The sequence below is a fragment of the Conger conger genome, chromosome 19, assembly GCF_963514075.1.
Source record: "Conger conger chromosome 19, fConCon1.1, whole genome shotgun sequence".
In the NCBI taxonomy this organism is placed as follows: Eukaryota; Metazoa; Chordata; class Actinopteri; order Anguilliformes; family Congridae; genus Conger; species Conger conger.
In genome coordinates this window covers 4,746,647-4,774,492 of record NC_083778.1, presented here as the reverse complement: position 1 = coordinate 4,774,492, position 27,846 = coordinate 4,746,647, and the positions used below count along the sequence as shown (strand labels likewise).

Sequence of the window (27,846 nt, the reverse complement as noted above, 5' to 3'; positions counted from 1 at the left end):
TGTCATTTCGAAGACGGTCCAACCCAGCCATCTGGCTATAACAAGTTGGCCCTTGTCACGGTCGCTCAGGTCCTTACGTAAACCTGCCCTTTTCTCCCACATCCAACACATCCAAGAACCAAAATGTTAACTTACCGTCTAATATATCCCAGACCTTGACATGGGCCATTGTTCACAGACAATCAACGTTATTCTATCTGTGAGTGGTCATAATGCTTCGGCTTATCGGTGTAGATGTTCTCTTTTCACTGTACATAAAATTTCATTTCAGTAAACTAGCTCGATGTGAGTATTCAGCAACTTTAGAGAGCCACACCGGACAGAATATATTCCTCTAGGTTTATGTCTTAATGCAATTGAAATCAATACAGAGGAATAACTATTTTGAGTGGTCACTCAAATACTGAGTGTTACTTTGTAGTCTACCCAGGCCTCACCACTGAGCAATCGCCTTTCTATGGTGGAATTTTAATAGTTAGGGTAACGAGATAACAGGTCCGTCTTTTACTGGATAACTAACTCCTAGGACAGGGCTCTGAACTCCGCCCTCCCTGTTTTTATCTCCCAAACACTGTCCAAAGGAGTCTGTACCTGCAGTGGGGCTGGAGCGAGATGAAAGACCTGCCAAATAAAAATGAACAGACTTATTATTTATTCATTCGACAGTTCCTGCACACTGGTATGAGTTGTAACCCCGGATGGCGTTCTCTCGGCTCGTTGCCTAAACCTTTATGTACACAAACACGTCTATAAGCTCCCCTGATAAAGAGCTTCTGAAGACGTTAAATGTAGCTTCAAGGCATTATTTCTGCTTGCATTATGAGTGATTGTGGAAGTAAAGTAATCGTAGAGGTGTAATGCGGGGTGGATCTTTAAGCCGCTCCTAGGCGTGTGGATGTGTGTTTCTGTCAGGGCCACAGTGATTCATCTTCACAGAAGCTGCCTCTCGGCCTGGTGCATTACATTACATTACATTACATTACATTACATTACATTTAGCAGACGCTCTTATCCAGAGCGACGTACAATGCAGTGCAAATCAAACACAAGTATGAGTGCTAAGAGGTGAGATGTGGAGGTGCAGGCTCACCTGTGCAGGTGACCCCAGCCTGGTTCTGCGATCGGCAGCTGCTGTGCACAGAGTGTGGGCAGTCCCGCAGGTGCAGCTCAGTGCCCCTGCAGTTCACCTCAGTCAGCCAGAGGGCACCATTCCCCGTCCCAAAAGTAGCATTACCATGAGCCCCCTGTGCTAACACACAGCCCAGCTGTCTGCACACCACACGGGCATCCATCATGTCCCAGGAGTCTCCACACACCTTCCACCAGGAGCCCCCGTGGAACACCTCCAGCCTCCCAGAGCACCCACCTGCCCCCCCCACCACCCGGAGGGGCCAGTGATCTAGAGCAGGAGCCACAGATGAACTGAGCAGCCTCAATACGCTTAACATCTCCTACACACATCTGCACTCACATTATAGCTGATCTCATTATGTTTAACATGTACAGACACATGTCCACTAACATTATGGCTGATCTTACATGCATTACGTTCATTGTGTAATTTTATACATTCAAATTAGCAAATTATTCAATTGATTTAATTTGTGATCGAATACAAATCTCCCCTCCTTTATTGAAGACCGTTCTCCTAAATGACAATGACATTATTTTTAATGAAATACTGTCAACACTGTCAATGACCATCATGCATACATGCCGTTCCCACTGCAAAGTAGATTTGGGACTAAGGATACTCAGTTGCATGTGGACAAATTATGGGATTCAGCCTATAAAAACGTACTTGTGCAAGATCGCAGATTTTTTGCCGAGGAACATGACAATTTGCTCCGTGGAATGTCTTCATCCTCTTTCGCTTTGATGTGGGGGAAATAATTAAATATAAATCAACCATAAATAAAATAAGAAAGACCCATGCCACATCATAAACACACAGCCCACTGAAAGCTTCAGAAACATCTCATCTGTAGGGTTATACAAAAACAAATGTTACAGACTAATAATCTGCTTTACATATCCACCAGTTGAAGCGAAAAAGATGTGATTAATAAAATCATATCCTCTTCATCTATCTTCGTAAATACGCCAGTTCTGCAGTAATTCTACTGTTCCCACTGGGAGTAATACTGTGTTTGTAGTATTAAGGTTTATTCTACTGTTCCCACTGGGAGTAATACTGTGTTTGCAGGATTAAGGTTTATTCTACTGTTCCCACTGGGAGTAATACTGTGTTTGCAGGATTAAGGTTTATTCTACTGTTCCCACTGGGAGTAATACTGTGTTTGCAGGATTAAGGTTCATTCTCCTGTTCCCACTGGGAGTGGAGAGAGGGTTTACCTGTACAGTTGAGCACAGCCACTGTTTTATCGCAATTATTTTCACCCCAAGGGCGTGATGGGCACTGCCACAGAGTGGAGTCGTGTGGGCGACATTTGACATGATCCAGCCAGTTTGGAGCAGATTCCACTCTCGGCCCTGTTTTAGACACTTTACTAGTGTTCCCACAGTTCAGCTCCTGACATATGAGAGTAGCTGTGTCGTCCTCCATTCCATTCCAGCACACGTTGCCCCAGGTGCCATTGTAGAAAACTTCCAAATTCCCAGAACAGCCTTCACTCAGTCTCATCTCCTTGAATTCTACAACGACAATATTCAAAATAACTTTGGGATGAAATGGTTTAATAAAAACACGACTTTGAAATGGTGTGGCAGACATGACAGAGGATACAAATCTAAAAGAGTCAAATGCAGGAATACGTCAGGATGAAAAGCTGTGTGTTACATTCGTCACTGCCCTCCTGCGATGGGTCACATCACTTTACTAAGACTTTGTCGAAACCCCTGAATTTCCTCTCCCACCAGGTTTCATGTATTCACACACATCTAGTGTCAGTGTAAGAGCAAAGTATTTCGAGTCTCTGGTGAGTTACACACCTGAACACACGACCCCCACGTCCTCCTTGTGTCCGCAGTCAGTCTGTCCCCATCCGGCTGTGGGACAGTCCCACAGGGACGTCTCGTTCCCCACACAGCCCACCTCATCCAGCCAGACGCGTCCATTTCCTGGCCCAAAGAAGGAGGGTAGCGGGGCACTGAGGGCCGTCCCGCACTGGAGCTGCCTGCACACCACCTGAGCATCCTCCAGGTCCCAGGAGTCATCGCAAACCGTCCCCCAAGAACCGTCGTGGAGCACCTCCACCCGCCCCGCACAGCGCCCCCCTCCCCCTACCAGCCTGAGGGACCGGCGGTCTGAGAGAGGGGGTTGGAGAGGGAGGGAGATATTTAATTGAAATGCAGGCTTGTTTGAACCTCTCTGGTCAAAACTCTAATCAAACAGCGAAATACTGCAGAGACAGTTGATTAGCAAGCTGTACTCACTGGAACAGACGATGAACACCTGTTCCCTGGAGCTGCAGGTGAGATTGTGTGGACTGCTGCAGTTCCCCAGGTGAGACTCTCTCCCGGAGCACTCAAACCCCGTCAGGCACACGTCACTGGCCCCCGTCCCAGGCGGAGGGGAGCTGTAGACCTGCACCGCAGAGCCGCAGCCCAACTGCCTGCAGGCCACCAACGCCTCCCTGGAGCTCCAGGACCCCCCCACTCTGCTCCAGGTCTCCTGGTAGTACACCTCCACTGGGCCCCCACACTCACTCTCTCCAGCCAGCCGAACCGTCCCGTCCAGAGTGGAGAGAACAGAGCCTGAGGATCCCAAGTGTGTTACTCACACTAATGTGCACAGGATTACAGACTGCACCTCTGTGTGTTACACTAATGTGCACAGGATTACAGACTGCACCTCTGTGTGTTACTTACACTAATGTGCACAGGATTACAGACTGCACCTCTGTGTGTTACACTAATGTGCACAGGATTACAGACTGCACCTCTGTGTGTTACTTACACTAATGTGCACAGGATTACAGACTGCACCTCTGTGTGTTACTCACATTAATGTGCACAAGATTACAAACCACACCTCTGTGTGTTACATTAATGTGCACAGGATTACAGACTGCACCTCTGTGTGTTACATTAATGTGCACAGGATTACAGACTGCACCTCTGTGTGTTACTCACACTAATGTGCACAGGATTTGTTCAATCAAAGGGCATTCAACTTAAACACAAAACATTTTATTAAAAACTTTCCAGTTTGCCAGAGAGAGAAAGAAAGCAGTGAGCAAGAGAGAGAGAACAGGACTCACCATTACAGATGACTCTAGCCTCTTGTCCACGTGAGAACGCAGCTCGGCTCCAAGAGGAAACTGCACACTGTGAGAGCCATGTCTCGTTCCCACGGCAATCAAACACATCGTGGCTGATTGGCCCGCTCCCATTTCCAAACCAGGTCTGTCCTGGCACTGCCACTGCAGTCCCACACCCCAGCTGCCGGCAGAGGACATTGGAGGCCCTGCTATCCCAGCATGCATCACACACTGTCCACCAGGTATCCAGGTACTTCAGCTCCACTCGACCAGAGCAGATGTCAGGGCCACCAGCCAGCCTGGACTCTGTATACCCTACACACAGAACAGTGGGGTTAGCATCTGCCCAGCACTGAGATACTAAAGGACACTTATGGAAGAGGCTAACAGTGGGATTAGCATCTGCCCAGCACTGAGATACTAAAGGACACTTATGGAAGAGGCTAACAGTGGGGTTAGCATCTGCCCAGCACTGAGTTACTAAAGGAAATTTATGGAAGAGGCTAACAGTGGGATTAGCATCTACCAAGCACGGAGATACTAAAGGACACTTATGGAAGAGGCTAACAGTGGGGTTAGCATCTGACCAGCACTGTTAGCCTCTTCCATAAGTTTCCGCTATTATCTCAGTGTGGTTAGCATCTGACCAACCTATTAAATAAACTTCCCACAGATTGAACTCACGTAAAAATGTGGCCTGACGAGGGTATGTTGGTGCGGTTGCCGTCCGCCTGAAATGAACGTCTTATTTATGAAGGCTACAGCTCAGAGGCGGATAAATTTTCCGCACAAATTTTCCGGACCCTAGTTAATTCCCTGAACTTCAGTTAATTCAGCGGAAAACATAATCAGCCACACTTACAATATTACAGGCCTTTATTTGCGCGATCCACCCTAAAATAAGTATGAATGTCAGCCCTGCACGCCAGTTTGATACATACGAAGCATGTTTCTTGGGAAGAAAATCATCGCAAAAGGCTAAGTACATCTGGCCCTTAGAGATCAAGATAAAGACCTCATTAAATACAAATGTATGCAATCTGTTTAGGAATCATGTGAAATGATTGCTGAAACTATTACAATGCACTGCAGAGAGCACCTTACCAGAACACACCAGGCCCACATCGTTTCCATGGGAGCAGAGTTGATTCTGTGAGGGTGCTGTGGGGCAGGAGTTAATCTGAGATTCGTTGCCTCTGCACTGCATCTCCTCTGCCCACACCTGGCCCTCGCCCTGGCCGAATGCAGCTGCCCCGCGCAGCTCTTTAGGAGCCCCACAGCCCAGCTCCCTGCACACAACCTCTGCATCCTGCTGGTCAAAGTCAGCATCACACACCGTGCCCCAGGAGCTCCCATGATGCACCTCCACTCTCCCAGAACACAGGTCAGTCCCGCCCACCAGCCTGATTTTTCGATGGGCTGCAGTTAAACAGAAAATAAAGAGAGAATCATGAGCAATGACAGACACCTTATTCCAGACAACATTCAGACCAGCTGTCTGAACACAGGACCGCACAGCTATTATACATGGAGTACAGCAGTGTGAGGTGAGCCAATCACACATCTACTGTCGTCGGAGGGGAGCTAATCACCTGTAAATTAAAGACAGACTTAAAAAAACAAAAAACAAAAAAACATTCTAATAGTTATGGGAAAAGACCACCAGAAACATTGATGTAACCCACCTTCATCATCTATTTTCAAACAACACAATGTTTCTTCTGCTCAAATTCAATATAAACAAAGATCAATATCTGCAGTACATCCAAATAAGCAGCTCCACCAAAACCAAAATTGAACTGATAAACAACCCCCTGTGTCCATCTCCACTAATAGGCAATATCGCTAAAATAGCAAATAGTCCCAAACAACTCTGCAAATTCTACAAAATCTAATCTACATCAGACTCTACAATATCATTACCAATAGGAAAATGGAAAAACTTCTGGACCCAAATCTGCCAATCCACCTTCATGTCAAAAAATATTAATCTACAACTTATCCAATACAAGGTATTACATCGTACACATATCACAGGTCACAAAATGCATGCAATGGAATTTACCCATTCACAGCTCTGTCCTCAATGTCAACTTCACACCCCTGACAACTATATCCATATAACAAACAGTGAACTAGTACTCATAGCCCTAACAATCGGCAAAAAAACCATGCACCAATTGGAAATCAAGAAAGCAACTCTCCACTGGACAATGGTTGAACCTCCTATTGGACCATTTGTCTTTAGAACAAGCCTCAGCTACAAACAAAAACCAAAGTAAAAAAGTAAACCAAAAACCAAATATTCTCATTTTTGACAGCAGCACTCAAACTACCGGTGAGCTGATGCCACAACCCACCCACCAATCCTACACCGCCCCCCCCCCCCCAACAAAAATAAAAAGACATACAAATTTGGCCCAACCTTGTGTTAGACATTTTGTTTTTTATGTATTTCTGTGTGGGTTTTTGTGTTATGTGTTTCTTAATGTGCTGGCGTATTGCCTTTTTTTGAAATGTTATTTATTTATACTTTTTTATTATTGTTATTATTATTATTTATTTTATTTTTTCTTTACTATTCCTTTGTGATATATAAAACAAAGTGCTGAGTTGGGTGAAGAACATTGTAAGAGCTGATTAACACTGAATCCTACCTGAGCAGATCACTCCAGCATCCTGTTCATGATTACAGCGATGTTTACCCCATCCTCCTGACGGACACTGCTTCACTGAGGATTCTGATCCAGTGCAGTACACAACATCTATCCATATTCTCCCAGACCCTTGTCCAAAGTGAGCACCTCCTAGTGCATCGACAGCATCTCCACAGCCCAGCTGTCTGCACACCACTCCAGCGTCGCCCATACCCCAGAACTCATCACACACTGTCCCCCACTCTCCCCGATGATAAACCTCCACTCTCCCAGCACAGGGGCTGCCACCATTCACCAGCCTCACATCCACCCTGCCTGAGAGAGAGAGAGAGAAAGATCTTACACTCACAGTAAAGAAGGAGTGAATCTGGCAGTACAAAATGTCAATTACTTATTTAGAAGAACAGCAAAACAATCCCAATTGTCCAAAAAAAAAAAAGAAAAAGACCAAAAAATCAGAAAGATGAAACCTGGTTCGATGCAGATTGTCAAAACATAATGAAATTATCAAATCAATCAGGGCCGTCAGTCAGCCTGGACTCTTTGTACACACAAGACAGTGGGATTAGCATCTGCCCAGCACTGAGATAATAAAGGACACGTATGGAAGAGGCTAATAGTGTGGTTAGCATCTGACCAACATATTAAATAAACTTCCCACAGATTGAACTACCACAGACTAGGAGATCAAGATAAAGACCTCATTTAATATAAATGTATGCAGTCTGTTTAGGATGTATATGAAATGATTGCTGAAACTATCACAATGCACTGAGCACTCTTACCAGAACACACCAGGCCCACATCGTTTCCATGGGAGCAGGGTTGATTCTGTGAGGGTGCCGTGGGGCAGAAGTTAATCTGAGATTCGTTGCCTCTGCACTGAATCTCCTCTGCCCACACCTGGCCTTCGCCCTGGCCAAATGCAGCTGCCCCACTCAGCTCTTCAGGAGCCCCACAGCCCAGCTCCCTGCACACAACCTCTGCGTCCTGCTGGTCAAAGTCAGCATCACACACCGTGCCCCAGGAGCTCCCATGATGCACCTCTACACTCCCAGAGCACAGGTCAGCCCCGCCCACCAGCCTGACCTCTGCAGTAGAACAGAGAATAAAGAGAGAATCATCAGAAATGACAGACACCTTATTCCAGACAACATTCAGACCAGCTGTCTGAACACAGGACTGCACAGCTATTATACATGGAGTACAGCAGTGTGAGATGAGTCAATCACACATCTACTGTCGTCGGAGGTCAGCCAATCACCTATAAAAAACAGACAAAAAATAAAGTATTTGAATACTTATGGGAAAAGACCATCAGAAACATTAATATGAGATTCTTTACCTGTGTAAATTCTGGATTAGTTCAGTGAATGTAGCAATGCACACACTTACCAACCCAGCATTCCACTACCATTCTGAACCAACATGAGCAGCGTATGTATGTATTATTATGACTACATTCATAATAATACATACGTTTGGTTTCGTGTTTTTCATGTTCTGTATTCTGCCTATGTTGTTAGCGTTTTTATGTTTTTGTTACCTCCGTGCACACCGTACTCAGCCTGTCACTTCATTCATTCGTTTCACCTGTTTCACTCCCTGATTGTTTCCCCACCTGATTCCCATGCCGTCTCGTTACCTGTGGATAAAAAACCATCTGTTTGTGCAGTTAGTTGCCAGATTGTTATGTTTATTCCATACTCTTCAGCGTTTTCATATTGATACCTGTTTTGACCTGTTTCGTCCCCGACCATCGAGTTTAACTTATTCCTTCTGTCTTGTTCTGACCCGTAGTTTTTCAACTTGTTTCTGTTTATCGACTTTCGTTTCTGGATTGTGTTTCGGTTTAATTAGCCCATTTGTTTTCGACCCATTGCCCGTCACCGCGACTATTCTTTGGATTATCCTCAATACATCTGTTTGCTGGAGATCTGACCCTTTGCCAAGGACTATGGCTTACGAACTGCCTTATCCCTGCTATAACTGTTTTCTGGCTATTGACCCTCGCTGTACCAACCTACCCTGAGAAAATAAAGACCTTATTTTCTCAAGACCTTTCGTTGTGGTCTCGCGATTGGATCCCCCGTTCTGAGTGCCGGATAGAGCATTCTGGCCAGAATGGATCCAGCGAGTCCGACCCCTGCTTTGACTCCAGGGGCAGTGCCTGCTCACTCACAAGGACGAGATTTGCTCCCTGAATCGACACGTGAACTCGCTCCTACACCAGGTAACGGCGCTGACTACAGCCGTGGAAAACTCCCGGGATTCCACACCTCCTCAGCCGCCTGCTCCGGAACCGGCCCGGTCCCACCCAGAACCCCGTCTTCCACCACCCGAACGCTACGACGGCGAACCCAAGAACTGTGCGTTGTTTCTGTCCCAGTGCTCGCTCACCTTTGAACTACAGCCATCTACCTTCCCCTCCGAACACTCCAAAGTGGCTTATGTTGTCACCCTACCCTCCGGTCGTGCTTGGGAATGGGGAACCGCCTTCTGGACTCAGATGCCCCCGAATGCTACAATTTCCCATCCTTCGCTAGGGCTATGAAGAGGGTCTTCGACCGTTCCATCTCCAGTCCGGCAGCCTCTCGTGAGTTGTTTTGCATCTGCCAGGGATCCCGCTTGGTGTCAGACTAGTCCATCGAGTTCCGGACCCTGGCGGCATCAGCAGGCTGGGGCGAGATGGAGCTACATGGGGCGTTCCAGAATGGTCTTTCTGACAGAATCTTGGACCAACTGACCACTTGTGAGCTACCATCGTCTTTGGACGCCCTCGTCGACCTAGCCATCCGGGTGGACACCAGGTTGAGGGTACGGTGTGCGACAAGGCGATTCCGGGAACCTGATGTCCCACCGCCTAATCAACACCTCCCACCTTGGCACCAGGCCTCCCTAGAGCCACCCCAGCCCGAACCGAAACCCATGCAGGTGGGGTCCACTCACCTCACCAACCTGGAACGGGTGAGATGTGTGAGAGGGAACCTCTGCCTGTACTGCGGTGGACCAGGCCATCGCATCCAGCCCTGCCCGGTAAAAGACCACGCCCATCAATGAAAGAGGGGGGCTTGACGGGCGCTACTTTGAACACTTCCCCCTCAACTTCAAGGTCGACCATAATGGCTTACATCTCCTGGGAGGGGGCTCGCCACCAAGTGCGAGTTCTAATCGACTCCGGAGCTGTCTCAGAGAGCCCTCCTGCCCTGCTGTCTCAGAGAGCGCTCCTGCTGTCTCAGAGAGCCCTCCTGCCCTGCTGTCTCAGAGAGCGCTCCTGCTGTCTCAGAGAGCGCTCCTGCCCTGCTGTCTCAGAGAGCGCTCCTGCCCTGCTGTCTCAGAGAGCCCTCCTGCCCTGCTGTCTCAGAGAGCCCTCCTGCCGTCTCAGAGAGCCCTCCTGCCCTGCTGTCTCAAAGAGCCCTCCTGCTGTCTCAGAGAGCCCTCCTGCCCTGCTGTCTCAGAGAGCCCTCCTGCCCTGCTGTCTCAGAGAGCCCTCCTGCCCTGCTGTCTCAGAGAGCCCTCCTGCCCTGCTGTCTCAGAGAGCCCTCCTGCCCTGCTGTCTCAGAGAGCCCTCCTGCCCTGCTGTCTCAGAGAGCCCTCCTGCCCTGCTGTCTCAGAGAGCCCTCCTGCCCTGCTGTCTCAGAGCCCTCCTGCCCTGCTGTCTCAGAGAGCCCTCCTGCCGTCTCAGAGAGCCCTCCTGCCCTGCTGTCTCAGAGAGCCCTCCTGCCCTGCTGTCTCAGAGCCCTCCTGCCCTGCTGTCTCAGAGAGCCCTCCTGCCCTGCTGTCTCAGAGAGCCCTCCTGCCGTCTCAGAGAGCCCTCCTGCCCTGCTGTCTCAGAGAGCCCTCCTGCCCTGCTGTCTCAGAGAGCGCTCCTGCCCTGCTGTCTCAGAGAGCCCTCCTGCCCTGCTGTCTCAGAGCCCTCCTGCCCTGCTGTCTCAGAGAGCCCTCCTGCCCTGCTGTCTCAGAGAGCCCTCCTGCCCTGCTGTCTCAGAGAGCCCTCCTGCCCTGCTGTCTCAGAGAGCGCTCCTGCCCTGCTGTCTCAGAGAGCCCTCCTGCCCTGCTGTCTCAGAGCGCCCTCCTGCCCTGCTGTCTCAGAGAGCCCTCCTGCCCTGCTGTCTCAGAGAGCCCTCCTGCCCTGCTGTCTCAGAGAGCGCTCCTGCCCTGCTGTCTCAGAGAGCCCTCCTGCTGTCTCAGAGAGCCCTCCTGCCCTGCTGTCTCAGAGAGCCCTCCTGCCCTGCTGTCTCAGAGAGCCCTCCTGCCCTGCTGTCTCAGAGAGCCCTCCTGCCCTGCTGTCTCAGAGAGCCCTCCTGCCCTGCTGTCTCAGAGAGCCCTCCTGCCCTGCTGTCTCAGAGAGCCCTCCTGCCCTGCTGTCTCAGAGCCCTCCTGCCCTGCTGTCTCAGAGAGCCCTCCTGCCCTGCTGTCTCAGAGAGCCCTCCTGCCCTGCTGTCTCAGAGAGCCCTCCTGCCCTGCTGTCTCAGAGCGCTCCTGCCCTGCTGTCTCAGAGAGCCCTCCTGCCCTGCTGTCTCAGAGAGCACTCCTGCTGTCTCAGAGAGCCCTCCTGCCCTGCTGTCTCAGAGAGCCCTCCTGCTGTCTCAGAGAGCCCTCCTGCTGTCTCAAAGAGCCCTCCTGCTGTCTCAGAGAGCCCTCCTGCCCTGCTGTCTCAGAGAGCCCTCCTGCCCTGCTGTCTCAGAGAGCCCTCCTGCCCTGCTGTCTCAGAGAGCCCTCCTGCCCTGCTGTCTCAGAGAGCCCTCCTGCCGTCTCAGAGAGCCCTCCTGCCCTGCTGTCTCAGAGAGCCCTCCTGCCCTGCTGTCTCAGAGAGCCCTCCTGCCCTGCTGTCTCAGAGAGCCCTCCTGCCCTGCTGTCTCAGAGAGCCCTCCTGCCCTGCTGTCTCAGAGAGCCCTCCTGCCCTGCTGTCTCAGAGAGCCCTCCTGCCCTGCTGTCTCAGAGAGCGCTCCTGCCCTGCTGTCTCAGAGAGCCCTCCTGCCCTGCTGTCTCAGAGAGCCCTCCTGCTGTCTCAGAGAGCCCTCCTGCCCTGCTGTCTCAGAGAGCCCTCCTGCCCTGCTGTCTCAGAGAGCGCTCCTGCCCTGCTGTCTCAGAGAGCGCTCCGGCTGTCTCAGAGAGCCCTCCTGCCCTGCTGTCTCAGAGCGCTCCTGCCCTGCTGTCTCAGAGAGCCCTCCTGCCCTGCTGTCTCAGAGAGCCTTCCTGCTGTCTCAGAGAGCCCTCTTGCTGTCTCAGAGAGCCCTCCTGCTGTCTCAGAGAGCCCTCCTGCTGTCTCAGAGCGCTCCTGCCCTGCTGTCTCAGAGAGCCCTCCTGCCCTGCTGTCTCAGAGAGCCCTCCTGCCCTGCTGTCTCAGAGAGCGCTCCTGCCCTGCTGTCTCAGAGAGCCCTCCTGCCCTGCTGTCTCAGAGAGCCCTCCTGCTGTCTCAGAGAGCCCTCCTGCCCTGCTGTCTCAGAGAGCCCTCCTGCCCTGCTGTCTCAGAGAGCGCTCCTGCCCTGCTGTCTCAGAGAGCGCTCCGGCTGTCTCAGAGAGCCCTCCTGCCCTGCTGTCTCAGAGCGCTCCTGCCCTGCTGTCTCAGAGAGCGCTCCTGCCCTGCTGTCTCAGAGAGCCCTCCTGCCCTGCTGTCTCAGAGAGCCTTCCTGCTGTCTCAGAGAGCCCTCTTGCTGTCTCAGAGAGCCCTCCTGCTGTCTCAGAGAGCCCTCCTGCTGTCTCAGAGCGCTCCTGCCCTGCTGTCTCAGAGAGCCCTCCTGCCCTGCTGTCTCAGAGGGCCCTCCTGCCCAGTCGTCCATACCACCGGTCTACCATGACATCGGAGGGATTTTTTGCAAGTCCCAAGCCTGCTCCCTGCCTCCACACTGTTCATACGACTGCGCCATCAACCTGCACCTTGACACCACACCACCAAGAGGCCGCCTCTTCTCCCTCTCCGTCCCAGAGACTCTCGCCATGGAGAAGTACATTGGGGAGTCCCAGGCTGCCGGATTGATCCGTCCCTCATCTTCTCCTGAGACGGGTGCGTGGGGGTTGGACCCAAAATGCACGACTCAGAAACAATAGTAAAATAAAGTCCCGTTAGGGCTTTATTCGGGAAGAGTCCTAGGAGCGTAGTCAACACAAGCAAAGTCCATACACGAAGATCCAGCCAAACAAATACAAAACAAACAAAAAGCACGGTGCCGAGGGAAGAGGCAATCTCGTAGTTGGTAGGCGTGCAGGAAGGTCCGGTAGCAGGAGAGCTGTCAGCGGGGCAGATGAACAGGCGGACGGCAGGCAGAGGCGTAGTCGTGGGCGAAGCGGGAGTCGAAACCATGAAACAATCAGCAGGGCAAAAGTACAAAAACGGTAGGCGGGGACATAGTCAAGAAACAAACGAAGGTCACAAAACAGAAATCAATAATCAATAGTCGATGACGGGCTTGGATCGTAACGTGTAATCAAAACAGTAAATGCTCAAGAATTGCGTGGAAAACAGAGGCAGACAATTTCGCAGTGAACAGTTGCGCGACTGGGCTATAAATGCAGGTGTAGACAGGTGTAGACAATTAGTTAGAGCGTAGCAAGGAAATGGAAAACAGGTGCGATGGATGACAAGTTTAACAAGGAGATTAGTAATCGTTAGTAATAAACCTATCCTGCCCTAGCATTAGTAAATTAGTAAATGACATGCACGAGAAACGTAAGGTAACATGAACACATGATTAGTTTGTCAGTCTCTACCCAATCCTGATCTAGCGTTAGTAGTTTTAGTAAATAGACAAATAGAAACAATTAGGAAGTGAATGACAGAAGGAGAGAGAGAGAAAAGGCGGAACGCAAGGTTTGCGGAAAAACATGTAAAAGTGTATGCATAAACCGTGACCAGTTAACGTAACAGTAAACATAAATCAAAACATGACACAACGCGAAAACTAAGACGATAATCACTCAACATAACCAGGTAATAAAATCGTACGAAAACATAACTGAACATGACAAGAAAATAAATCGTAACGAAACATAACTAAACAACATGACGAACCTAGACAACATAATACATGATAAGACACTACGTGACTAAGACAACATAAATAAACATAAATCAACATAAAACATGGCGAGACAGCCCTGAAACGTGACAGGACCCCCCCCTTAACGACCGACTCCTGGCGGTCCTTGGAATTTATCAGGGTGGTCACGATGGAAGTCTCTGATGAGCGATTTGTCCAGAATGAGACTGGGAGCGACCCAGGAACGCTCCTCAGGGCCATAGCCCTCCCAGTCAACCAAGTATTGCACCCCACGGCCCCTCTTACGAATGTTCAAGAGTTTCTTAACAGTGAATGCAGGGTGGTTGTCAATAATGCGGGGGGGAGGTGGTGGGGGATCCGGGGGACATATGGGGTGAGAGGATACAGGCTTAATACAAGAAACATGGAAAGTGGGGTGAATCCTAAGTGAAGCAGGGAGTGAAAGTTTAACAGAGGAAGGGTTGATGATACTGTGGATCTTAAAGGGACCAATAAAGCGGGGTTGTAGCTTGTGAGAGGTGGCTTGGAGGGGAATGTCCTTAGTGGACAGCCAGACGGAGTCACCTGGTTTGTAGGCTGGAGCTGGAGTGCGGTGGCGATCAGCAAAACGCAGATTACGGTCTGCCGTGCTTAGCAGCGCGGCCTTGGCATCCCTCCAAACCTTGGCGCACCGTTTCATGTGGATGGCGAGGGAGGGAACAGCGATCTCGGCTTCTTGGTCAGGGAACAGTGGAGGTTGGTAGCCCAGGGAGACCTCAAAAGGTGATCTCCCGGTGGCAGCGCAGGGTAAGGTGTTGTGAGCGTACTCCACCCAGGTAAGCATCTTGCTCCAGCCGGCTGGGTTCTTGGCCGATACGCAGCGTAGAGCGGCCCCCAGGTCCTGATTGGCCCTCTCAGTTTGGCCATTGGATTGAGGGTGGTAGCCCGAAGAGAGGCTAGCTGTGGCCCCGAGGGCCACGCAGAACGCTTTCCAGACTTGGGAAATGAATTGGGGGCCGCGGTCAGATACGATGTCCGATGGAAGTCCGTGGATGCGAAACACCTCTCTCACCAGAACATCCGCGGTCTCTTGGGCGGTGGGCAATCCAGCCAGGGGGATGAAGTGTGCCGCTTTGCTGAATCGGTCCACCACCGTCAGGATGGTGGTGTTACCCTCGGAAAGGGGAAGTCCGGTCACGAAGTCCACTCCGATGTGACTCCAGGGTCGGCTGGGCACCGGCAATGGTTGAAGCAGTCCAGCAGGGGCCTGGTGAGATGCTTTGCTTCTGGCGCATGTGGTGCAAGCCTTGATGAAGCGTCTGGTGTCGGGGATCATGGCACTCCACCAGAATCTCCGCTTCAGCACCGCCAAGGTGCAGGTAAAGCCGGGATGGCAGGAAAGGAGGGATGAATGGGCCCATTGCAGCACCTGTGTCCGAGCGGCTGAGGGGACGTATAGGCGTAATCCGGGGTTGGACCTGGGATCGGGATCCTCCCGTAGAGCCCTCTGGATCACCGCCTCGATCTTCCATGTGACAGATCCGATGGTGCAGGAGGTAGGAAGGATGTTCTCGGGGATCTCAAGCTCAGAACAGGTGTTGAATTGACGGGACAGGGCATCGGGCTTAACGTTCTTCGAACCTGGACGGTAGGTCAGAGAGAAGTTGAACCTCCCGAAGAACAGCGCCCATCTCGCCTGTCGAGAATTCAGCCTTTTGGCTGTCTGGAGGTATGCCAGGTTCTTGTGGTCGGTCCAAACGATGAACGGCTTCTCGGCCCCCTCCAGCCAATGTCTCCACTCCTCCAGCGCCAGTTTGACTGCCAGCAGCTCACGGTTTCCAACGTCGTAGTTCCTCTCCGCCTGGGACAGCTTCTTGGAGAAGAAGGCGCAGGGGTGTAGTCGGTTGTCAGCGGCCGCCACCTGAGAGAGCACTGCTCCCACACCTGTGTCGGAAGCATCCGTCTCGACCACAAACTGGCGGGTGGGGTCGGGGTGTACCAGGATGGGAGCGGAAGAGAACAGTCTCTTGACCTTGGTGAAGGCCGTCTCAGCTTCGGGGCTCCACCGGAATGGCACCGCTGGGGATGTGAGCTTGGTTAGAGGGGAGACCACTTGACTATAGGAACGGATGAACCTTCGGTAGAAATTGGCGAATCCCAAGAAGCGCTGGAGTTGCTTGCGTGAGGTGGGTGTGGGCCAGTCGGTGACCGCCAGAATCTTCTTGGGATCCGCCCTGATCTGTCCCTTCTCAAGGATAAACCCAAGGAACTCAACTGTGTCGGAGTGGAAGACGCACTTCTCTGCCTTGACAAACAATTTGTTCTCTAGAAGCCTTTGTAGAACTTGCCTGACGTGGTTTTCATGATCCTTGGCATTAGTGGAGTAGATCAAGATGTCATCCAGGTAGACAAACACATGGCGACCCAACAAGTCCCGAAGAACGTCATTCACCAGGGCCTGGAACACAGCAGGAGCATTGGTGAGGCCGAATGGCATGACCAGGTATTCAAAGTGTCCGAGAGAGGTATTGAAGGCGGTCTTCCATTCATCGCCCTCACGGATCCGGACCAGGTGGTACGCGTTGCGAAGATCCAACTTGGTGAAGATGGTGGCCTCGTGAAGTGGGTGGAACGCGGAGTCCATCAGGGGCAGAGGATACTTGTTCCTCACCGTGATGTTGTTCAGCTCCCTGTAGTCGATGCACGGGCGTAGGGAGCCATCCTTCTTCTGGACGAAGAAGAATCCCGCACCGACGGGAGAGGAAGAAGGGCGAATTAGTCCGTTAGCCAGGCAGTCACGGATGTATGTCTCCATAGCCTCCCTTTCAGGTCTGGAGACGTTGTAAAGGCGACTTGAGGGAAGTGACGAACCAGGAAGGAGCTCGATGGCGCAGTCGTAGGGTCGATGAGGCGGCAGAGACTGAGCTTGTATCTTGGAGAACACTGCGCCCAGGTCATGGTAAGGTGTGGGAACCCTTTCCAGGGAGGGCTTGGGAGTCTGTGGTGGAGCTGGTGCTCCCTCTGCTGGTGGTGGAGCGGAACGCAAGCAGGACAGATGACATCTAGAATCCCAGGCTTGAACTTGATTGGAACTCCAGTTGATCGTGGGGTTGTGTTTCTGGAGCCAGGGTAATCCCAAGATGAGTTGGTCATTGGGGGACTGGATGACGCGGAACTGGATCATCTCCCGATGGTTCCCAGAAATGACCAGTTGACAGGGAATAGTAATGTGCGTCATGCGGCAGAAAGTCCTTCCATCCAGCGACCGCGCATTCTCAGGGTGGGGTAGAGGGAGGGTGGGGATGTTCAGTTCGGACACCAACACTTCGTCGATGAGATTGGCGTCCGCTCCAGAATCCACCAACGCGTTAATCCGGGTTGTTCTGTCGGGAAGAATCAACAGCGTGGTGAGCGTGGGACGATGGTTCTCTCTGTCAGCACCCTCATGCCTGTCGACTGCTCTCACCTCTACTGGTTGCCTGGTCCTGAAGGAGCACCGAGCCTGGGTGTGACCCGGCCTCCCACAGTAGAAGCACGAACCGGTGGTTCTGCGGCGTGCTCGTTCCTCGGTAGAGACCCTGGTACCGGCCCGGGACAGGTCCATGGGTTCGGATCCCTCCGACTGCTGCTCCTCTCGTCGAGGACTTGGGCCCTGCCTGGGGTACGGGTCAACGGGAAGGATCCGTCTCTCCGACCGGCGTTGTCTGGCGCGGTTGTCCAGGCGGATCGTGGTGCTCACGAGTTAGTCGAGCTGGGTGATGGGGTCCAGTCGCGCCAACTCGTCCTGGAGCGTCTCGCTCAGGCTGGCCAGGAAGAGATTCGCCAAAGCTGCATCGTTCCAACTAGTAGCTGCTGCGAGGGTGCGGAAGTCGATGGAGTGGTCTGCCGCGGTCTTCCGTCCCTGGCGCAGAGCAATCAGTCTCTGGGATGGCTCCTGGTCGCTGGATGCGTGTTGGAACACCTTTCGAATCTCGTCGGCGAAGACTGGGTAACGAGGAGGGAAAGAATCCCCGGACCACACCGCCGTAGCCCAATCCAACGCCCTCCCCTTGAGTAGTCCCATCACATAGCCAATCCGACGGTCGTCGCTGTTGTAGGTCTGGGGCTGTTGTTTGAATACAAACTCGCATTGGAGTAGGAACGCCTTGCACCTCTCAGGTTCTCCACCGAACCTCTCCGGGGGGGGTTGTTGGGGCTCCCGGAATTGCCAGGCTCCCGAGGGGTTGACCGCCGGGGAAGTGGGTGGGTGGGTGGGTTCCTCCCGTGGTTGTGGCAGGACCGCAACGGCGAGCCTCCTCATCTCTGCACACAGTTCACGAATCTCTAGGTGAAGCTCGGAGATTCCTTGTGAATGCTGCCGGACGATGGCTCCTTGTTCCTGGAGGGCGTGGAACATGGCAGTTGAGTCAGCAGGGTCCATAGTGGCGAAATTGTTCTGAGACGGGTGCGTGGGGGTTGGACCCAAAATGCACGACTCAGAAACAATAGTAAAATAAAGTCCCGTTAGGGCTTTATTCGGGACGAGTCCCAGGAGCGTAGTCAACACAAGCAAAGTCCATACACGAAGATCCAGCCAAACAAATACAAAACAAACAAAAAGCACGGTGCCGAGGGAAGAGGCAATCTCGTAGTTGGTAGGCGTGCAGGAAGGTCCGGTAGCAGGAGAGCTGTCAGCGGGGCAGATGAACAGGCGGACGGCAGGCAGAGGCGTAGTCGTGGGCGAAGCGGGAGTCGAAACCATGAAACAATCAGCGGGGCAAAAGTACAAAAACGGTAGGCGAGGACGTAGTCAAAAAACAAACGAAGGTCACAAAACAGAAATCAATAAACTATGGTCGGTAAACAGGCTTGGATCGTAACGTGTAATCAAAACAGTAAATGCTCAAGAGTTCCGTGCAAAACAGAGTCAGACAATTTCGCAGTGAACTGTTGCGCGACTGGGCTATAAATGCAGGTGTAGACAGGTGTAGACAATTAGTTAGAGCGTAGCAAGGAAATGGAAAACGGGTGCGATGGATGACAAGTTTAACAAGGAGATTAGTAATCGTTAGTAATAAACCTATCCTGCCCTAGCATTAGTAAATTAGTAAATGACATGCACGAGAAACGTAAGGTAACATGAACACATGATTAGTTTGTTAGTCTCTACCCAATCCTGATCTAGCGTTAGTAGTTTTAGTAAATAGACAAATAGAAACAATTAGGAAGTGAATGACAGAAGGAGAGAGAGAGAAAAGGCGGAACGCAAGGTTTGCGGAAAAACATGTAAAAGTGTATGCATAAACCGTGACCAGTTAACGTAACAGTAAACATAAATCAAAACATGACACAACGCGAAAACTAAGACGATAATCACTCAACATAACCAGGTAATAAAATCGTACGAAAACATAACTAGACATGACAAGAAAATAAATCGTAACGAGACATAACTAAACATGACAAGAAAATAAATCGTAACGAAACATAACTAAACAACATGACGAACCTAGACAACATAATACATGATAAGACACTACGTGACTAAGACAACATAAATAAACATAAATCAACATAAAACATGGCGAGACAGCCCTGAAACGTGACATCTCCTGCCGGGGCTGGCTTCTTCTTCGTTGAGAAGAAGCCAACGATTTTTGTTTTGTTTCCAAAGTTTAGTTTTTTATGCTAAAAAACGAATTGTTTTTTCGTTTCTTAATTTGCTGGCTTATTGGCTGTTTTTTTTTTTTTTTTGGGATGTTATCTATTGATACTTTTTTATTATTATTATTATTATTATTATTATTATTATTATTATTATTATTATTATTATTATTATTATTATGGGCGGCACGGATGGTGCAGTGGGTAGCACTGCCGCCTCACAGCAAGGAGGTCCTGGGTTTGAATCCCCGTCGGCCGGGGCCTCTCTCCCCGTGTCTGCGTGGGTTTCCTCTGGGTACTCCGGTTTCCTCCCACAGTCCAAAGACATGCAGGTTAGGCTGATTGGAGAGTCTAAATTGCCCGTAGGTATGAGTGTGTGAGCGAATGGTGTGTGTGCCCTGCGATGGACTGGCGACCTGTCCAGGGTGTATTCCTGCCTTTCGCCCAATGTATGCTGGGATAGGCTCCAGCCCCCCTGCGACCCTGTTCAGGATAAGCGGGTTCAGATAATGGATGGATGGATGGATGGATTATTATTATTATTATTATCATTATTTATTTTATTTTTTCTTCACTATTCCTTTGTTTGTGATACACATATCACTAATAGTTTTCTATTTTCTGATGATGTCCAGCCGCCTGTTTGTGTGTTTGGCCTGGCACTTTTTCTTTGTATAGAAATAAAAATAAAGTGAAGGCCCCCGAAGAGGGGGGGGTGGGGTGGTGGTGGACCAAAAAAAGTGCTGAGTTTTGGGTGAAGAACATTGTAAGAGCTGATTAACACTGAATCCTACCTGAGCAGATCACTCCAGCATCCTGTCCATGATTACAGCGATGTTTACCCCATCTTCCTGACAGACACTGCTTCAGTGAGGATTCTGATCCAGTGCAGAACACAACATCTATCCATATTCTCCCAGACCCTTGTCCAAAGTGAGCACCTCCTAGTGCATCTACAGCATCTCCACAGCCCAACTGTCTACACACCACTCCAGCATCAGCCATACCCCATAACTCATCACACACTGTCCCCCACTCTCCCCGATGGTAAACCTCCACTCTCCCAGCACAGGGGCTGCCACCATTCACCAGCCTCACATCCACCCTGCCTGAGAGAGAGAGAGATGGAGAGAGAGGGTGGGGAGAGAGAGAGAGAGAGAGAGAGAGAGAGAGAGAGAGCAGTAAACAACAGTTCCAAAAGCAGTTGGCACCCACAAAATTAAACATTATTAGACATCTTACACTCACAGTAAAGAAGGAGTGAATCTGGCAGTACAAAATATCAATTACTTATTTAGAAGAACAGCAAAACAATCCCAATTGAAATTGTCCAAAAAAATAAATAAATAATAATAATAATAATAATAATTTTTTTAAATCACAAAGATGAAACCTGGTTCGATGTACATTGTCAAAACATAAGGAAAGAACTTTAGGAAATTATCAAATCAATCAGGGCTCTCAGCCAGCCTGGACTCTTTGTACTCTACACACAAGGCAGTGGGATTAGCATCTGCCCAGCACTGAGATAATAAAGGAAACATATGGAAGAGGCTAATAGTGTGGTTAGCATCTGATCAATATATTAAATAAACTTCCCACAGATTGAACTCCCACAGACTAAGAGATCAAGATAAAAACCTCATTAAATATAAATGTATGCAATCTGTTGAGGAATAATGTGAAATGATTGCTGAAACTATCGCAATGCACTGCAGAGAGCACTCTTACCAGAACACACCAGGCCCACATCGTTTCCATGGGAGCAGAGTTGATTCTGTGAGGGTGCTGTGGGGCAGAAGTTAATCTGAGATTCGTTGCCTCTACACTGAATCTCCTCTGCCCACACCTGGCCCTCGCCCTGGCCGAATGCAGCTGCCCCGCGCAGCTCTTTAGGAGCCCCACAGCCCAGCTCCCTGCATACAACCTCTGCGTCCTGCTGGTCAAAGTCAGCATCACACACCATGCCCCAGGAGCTCCCATGATGCACCTCTACACTCCCAGAGCACAGGTCAGCCCCGCCCACCAGCCTGACCTCTGCAGTAGAACAGAGAATAAAGAGAGAATCATCAGAAATGACAGACACCTTATTCCAGACAACATTCAGACCAGCTGTCTGAACACAGGACTGCACAGCTATTACACATGGAGTACAGCAGTGTGAGATGAGCCAATCACACATCTACTGTTGTCTGAGGAGAGGCAATCACCTATAAAAAAACAGACAGACTTAAAAAAAAAAAAAAAAACATTCTAATAGTTATGGGAAAAGACCATCAGAAACATTAATATGAGATTCGGTAACAGTGTAAATTCTGGATTAGTTCAGTAAATGTAGCAATGCACACACTTACCAACCCAGCATTCAGTTACCATTCTGAACAAACATGAACAGCATATGTATGTATTATTATGACTACATGCATGAAAAGCAATATATTCTCATGTAAATACAAAGTGCTGGGTATTCACTCAACTGGAGTAAATCAACTAGCATACATGTATATGGAAACAAACAGCACACTGGCCCAAACTTTACCACAGGAAACTTTACTTACTTAGGAATAAACATCTCTCCCAGACTGCCCAAACTATTTCACTTAAATTGCAATCCCCCTTTTAAAAAGCATTAAAGAAGATATGTTACCTACAGGATAACATTGCCATTAACCCTAATAGGCAGAATCAGTACAGTAAAAATGACTATTATTCCAAAAATTTAATATTTAGCATGATCCACACCAACTGCCCTCAAACTGGTTTAAAACTTTGAACTCATCACAAAATTCTACTGGAAAAACAAGAAACCAAGAATAAAACTGGCTACCCTACAGAAACCAAATTCAACAGGTGGTCTAGAGGCATCCAATTTCCACCAGTAATTTGCTGGTTTATTGGCTGCTTTATAATTATGTTATTTATTTATTTATACTTTTTTATTATTATTATTATTATTTATTTTATTTTTTAATTTACTATTCCTTTGTTTGTGATACACATATAACTAATAGTTTTCTATTTTCTGATGATGTCCAGCTGCCTGTTTGTGCGTTTGGCCTGGCACTTTTTCTTCGTATAGAAATAAAAATAAAGTTAAGGCCCCCGAAGAGGGGGGGTGGTGGCGGACCAAAATAAATAAATAAATGCTGAGTTACATTACGTTACATTATTGGCATTTGGCAGACGCTCTTATCCAGAGCGACGTACAGTTGATTAGACTAAGCAGGAGACAATCCTCCCTTGGAGCAATGCAGGGTTAAGGGCCTTGCTCAAGGGCCCAACAGCTGTGTGGACCTTATCGTGGTTACACCGGGGATCGAACCACCGACCTTGCGGGTCCTAGTCATTTACCTTAACCACGACGCTACAGGCTGCCCGAGTTGGGTGAAGAACATTGTAAGAGCTGAATAACACTGAATCCTACCTGAGCAGATCACTCCAGCATCCTGTTCATGATTACAGTGATGTTTACCCCATTCTCCTGACGGACACTGCTTCAGTGAGGATTCTGATCCAGTGCAGTACACAACATCCATCCATATTCTCCCAGACCCTTGTCCAAAGTGAGCACCTCCTAGTGCATCTACAGCATCTCCACAGCCCAGCTGTCTGCACACCACTCCAGCGTCGCCCATACCCCAGAACTCATCACACACTGTCCCCCACTCTCCCCGATGGTAAACCTCCACTCTCCCAGCACAGGGGCTGCCACCATTCACCAGCCTCACATCCACCCTGCCTGAGAGAGAGAGAGATGGAGAGAGAGGGTGGGGAGAGAGAGAGAGAGAGAGAGAGAGAGAGAGCAGTAAACAACAGTTCCAAAAGCAGTTGGCACCCACAAAATTAAACATTATTAGACATCTTACACTCACAGTAAAGAAGGAGTGAATATGGCGGTACAAAATATCAAATTACTTATTTAGAAGAACAGCAAAACAATCCCAATTGAAATTGTGAAAAAAAAAAAAAAATTTAATCCCAAAGATGAAACCTGGTTTGATGTACATTGTCAAAACATAAGGAAAGAATTTTAGGAAATTATCAAATCAATCAGGGCCGTCAGCCAGCCTGTACTCTTTGTACCCTACACACAAAACAGTGGGATTAGCATCTGCCCAGCACTGAGATAATAAAGTAAATGTATGGAAGAGGCTAATAGTGTGGTTAGCATCTGACCAACATATTAAATAAACTTCCCACAGATTGAACTCCCACAGACTAAGATATCAAGATAAAAACCTCATTAAATATAAATGTATGCAATCTGTTGAGGAATAATGTGAAATGATTGCTGAAACTATCGCAATGCACTGCAGAGAGCACTCTTACCAGAACACACCAGGCCCACATCGTTTCCATGGGAGCAGAGTTGATTCTGTGAGGGTGCCGTGGGGCAGAAGTTAATCTGAGATTCGTTGCCTCTACACTGCATCTCCTCTGCCCACACCTGGCCCTGGCCCTGGCCGAATGCAGCTGCCCCGCGCAGCTCTTTAGGAGCCCCACAGCCCAGCTCCCTGCACACAACCTCTGCGTCCCGCTGGTCAAAGTCAGCATCACACACCATACCCCAGGAGCTCCCATGATGCACCTCTACTCTCCCAGAGCACAGGTCAGTCCCGCCCACCAGCCTGACCTCTGCAGTAGAACAGAGAATAAAGAGGGAATCATCAGTAATGACAGACACCTTATTCCAGACAACATTCAGACCAGCTGTCTGAACACAGGACTGCATAGCTATTACACATGGAGTACAGCAGTGTGAGATGAGCCAATCACACATCTACTGTTGTCTGTACAGACTTCAAAAAAACATTCTAATAGTTATGGAAAAGGACCATCAGAAACATTTGGAGAGATTTGGTAACAGTGTAAATTCTGGATTAGTTCAGTAAATGTAGCAATGCACACAATCAGGCACTCAGAACGGGGGATCCAATAGCGAGACCACAACAAAAGTTCTTGAGAAAATAAGGTCTTTATTTTCTCAGGGTAGGTTGGTACAGCAAGGGTCAATAGCCAGCAAACCGTTATAGCAGGGATAAGGCAGTTCGTAAGCGATAGTCCTTGGCAAAGGGTCAGATCTCCAGCAAACAGATGTATTGAGGATAATCCAAAGAATAGTCCCTGTCACAGGCAATGGGTTGAAAACAAACGGGCTAATTAAACAAACACAATCCAGAAATAAAAGTCGATAAACAGAAACCGGTCGAAAAACTATGGGTCAGAACAAGACAGAAGGAATAAGCTAAACTCAATGGTCGGGGACGAAACGAAATGAAATGTTTTAACACAAAGATCTCACCTATTGGAGCTATAATTAATAACCATCCAATTAAAGGCATAAAATGGAGGGATAAGGGCATCACCCACCTTCATCATCTCTTTTCAAACAACACAATACTTTCTTCTGCTCAAATTCAATATAAACAAAGACCAATATCTGCAGCAAATAAGCAGCTCCATCAAAACCAAAATTTAACTGATGAACAACTCCCTGGGCCCACCTCCACTAATAGCCAATATCGCTAAAATAGCAAATAGTCCCAAACAACTCTGCAAACTCTACAAAATCTAATCTACATCAGACTCTACAATATCATTACCAATAGGAAAATGGATAAAAGACCTCAATTTCAACCTCGACAGCAACCTCTGGACCCAAATCTGCCAATCCACCTTCAACATGTCAAAAAATATTAATCTACAACTTATCCAATACAAGGTAGTACATTGTACGCATATCACAGGTCACAAAATGCATGCAATGGAATTTACCCATTCACAGCTTTGTCCTCAATGTCAACTTCACACCCCTGACAACTATATCCACGCCTTAGGGTCCTGCCTCCCAGTCCAGAGTTTCTGGGTAGAGGTAAACACTAAATTATCACAATTCATGGCTTGCAATACACCACTTACCCCATCCACATGCCTGCCTCGCCACCTGTCAGATCTCACCATAACAAACAGTGAACTAGTACTCATAGCCCTAACAATCGGCAAAAAAACCATGCACCAATTGGAAATCAAGAAAGCAACTCTCCACTAGACAATGGTTGAACCTCCTATTGGACCATTTGTCTTTAGAACAAGCCTCAGCTACAAACAAAAACCAAAGTATGAAATTCCTCCAAATATTCTCATTTTTGACAGCAGCACTCAAACTACCGGTGAGCTGATGCCACAACCCTCCCACCAATCCTACCCCCCCCACAAAAAAAAAAAGGATAATTACAAATTTGGCCCAACCTTGTGTTAGACGTTTTGCTTTTTGTGTTATGTGTTTTAGTATCTTAATTTGCTGGCTTATTGACTGTTCTATTTTTTTAATGTTATTTATTTATACTTTTTTCTTTTCTTTTCTTTACTATTCCTTTGTTTTTGATATAGATATGACTAATGTTTTTCTTTTTTCTGATGATGTCCAGCTGCCTGTTTGTGCGTTTGACCTGGCACTTTTTCTTTGTATAGAAATGAAAATAAAGTTTAGGCCCCCGAGTTGGGTGAAGAACATTGTAAGAGCTGAATAACACTGAATCCTACCTGAGCAGATCACTCCAGCATCCTGTCCATGATTACAGCGATTTCTACCCCATCCTCCTGAGGGACACTGCTTCAGTGAGGATTCTGATCCAAAGCAGAACACAAAATCCATCCATATTCTCCCAGACCCTTGTCCAAAGTAAGCACCTCCTAGTGCATCTACAGCATCTCCACAGCCCAGCTGTCTGCACACCACCCCAGCGTCGCGCATACCCCAGAACTCATCACACACTGTCCCCCACTCTCCCCGATGGTAAACCTCCACTCTCCCAGCACAGGGGCTGCCACCATTCACCAGCCTCACATCCATCCTGCCTGAGAGAGAGAGAGAGAGAGACAGAGAGAGACTTACACTCACATTAAAGAAGGAGTGAATCTGGCAGTACAAAATATCAATTATTTATTTAGAAGAGCTGCAAAAAAAATCCCCAAATCCCTGGTTCGATAAGATTTATGCCTTAATTACTGTGAGACTCAAATACTGTAAACATACGCACAGAACCAAAAAGGCACAAAACAATCACAAAGACAAACCGATTCTGGGAACAATGGAAAAAAAGAAAATAATAATAAAAATAAAAATGAAGAATTGGCCAAACAAAACGGAGACTCGGCATTGAAACATTCAACCCGAAAAAGCAATCTGGGGAAGGTTCTTTGTAGCATTGTTAATTCTTTCTAAGTCTTTTTATCAAGACTTTCTTAATAAGCACAATGTCTTGAGTAAAAGTGGAACAGCACGTCTGACCATATTTACAACCTACACTCACTAATCGATAAACATTTTCACCTGTTTTGTGACAATCTCTTACAAGTACAAAGAAAAACCACAAACAATATTAATATTATTTCTTAATAAGGCCAATATTCATTATTAATAAAAATACAAAGAGGGCAATCAAATTTAGGAAAAATCTTAAAAAAAAAAAAAAACAGCAACCCCAAATCTCACCATTACAATGGCTCCTGAGGCGCAGTTCACTAACCACCCCTAACACCGTAAAGCCTCAGGACAGCATCACCGTGAATTCACTCAGAGTCAACAAAATGATAACACAGCACAAACAAAATAGCATCACCTATTGGGACACACAGACAAAAACACAAAGCAAAATGCAATGCTATTTGGCCCTAAATAGACAGCACACCATGGCAGATTATCTGACCACGGTGACTGACAAAAGACAAAAAACCACCTTGACGAACCACCTGGCCGACATCGCCGAACACGGCTTCCCCAGGAGGAGAGGCTGTGTGAGCACTGCCAAATCAATGAAGCTGAGGCAGAGCTGCATTCTCTCACCGTGTGAAAAACACATGACAATTAGAAATGTATACTTTCCCAAGATTAATCAGCAACACCCCCAATTTAAACATCTACCGGACAAAAATAAACTCCCCGAACTCTTAGGAGAGGAGAAGAAATGCCATCAACTGGGGGACACGGAGTGAAACAAATATGTTTCGTCCAAACCTGTTTCATTTTTGCATGTATTTATTGCGTTATTATCATTATTATTATTATTATTATTATTATTATTATTGTTATTTTTAAAGTTCTTATTTTAATGTATGGTTCGTGTTCATTTGTTTATAATCGTTCATGCTAATCGTTCAAGTATTGTTCAGTGTGAAATTAATGTTTTATACCTATACGCTTTGGCAATACAAACTGTAATGAGAGAGAAAGAGAGGGAGAGAGAGAGAGAGAAAGAGAGAGAGGGAGAGAGTGTGTGTGTGTGCATTCAAGTTCAGTGTGTGTGTCTGTGTGTGTGTGTCCATGTTCTGCTAGTTTTAGTT

The 27,846-nt window shown here is 48.4% G+C and overlaps 1 protein-coding gene across 1 annotated transcript; it reads right to left on the bottom strand.

Annotated features, from left to right (window-relative positions):
• Positions 1-475: 475 nt before the first annotated feature.
• Positions 476-24,126, bottom strand: LOC133119289 (deleted in malignant brain tumors 1 protein-like). Its single transcript, XM_061229818.1, has 14 exons — positions 23,833-24,126; positions 22,928-23,242; positions 21,235-21,540; positions 20,298-20,612; positions 7,666-7,971; positions 6,881-7,195; positions 5,328-5,642; positions 4,224-4,538; positions 3,397-3,717; positions 2,953-3,267; positions 2,356-2,655; positions 1,802-1,873; positions 1,091-1,399; positions 476-621 (listed from the first exon to the last, which is right to left on the bottom strand). The coding sequence occupies exons 1-14, from the start codon at positions 24,065-24,067 to the stop codon at positions 476-478; spliced, it is 3,885 nt and encodes a 1,294-aa protein (XP_061085802.1). The 5' UTR covers positions 24,068-24,126.
• Between the last annotated feature and the right edge of the window lie 3,720 nt (positions 24,127-27,846).

What these genes read in the sequence shown, in the direction of transcription:
- LOC133119289 (XM_061229818.1), bottom strand. Translation starts at nt 24,067, where the DNA reads ATGGTGTGTGATGCTGACTTTGACCAGCGGGACGCAGAGGTTGTGTGC. An exon ending in TGTGGGCCTGGTGTGTTCTG is followed by an intron (nt 20,613 to 21,234) that starts GTAAGAGTGCTC and finishes TCTCTCTCTCAG; the next exon opens with GCAGGGTGGATGTGAGGCTG. An exon ending in GGCTGGGGTCACCTGCACAG is followed by an intron (nt 622 to 1,090) that starts GTGAGCCTGCAC and finishes TTTATTTGGCAG; the next exon opens with GTCTTTCATCTCGCTCCAGC.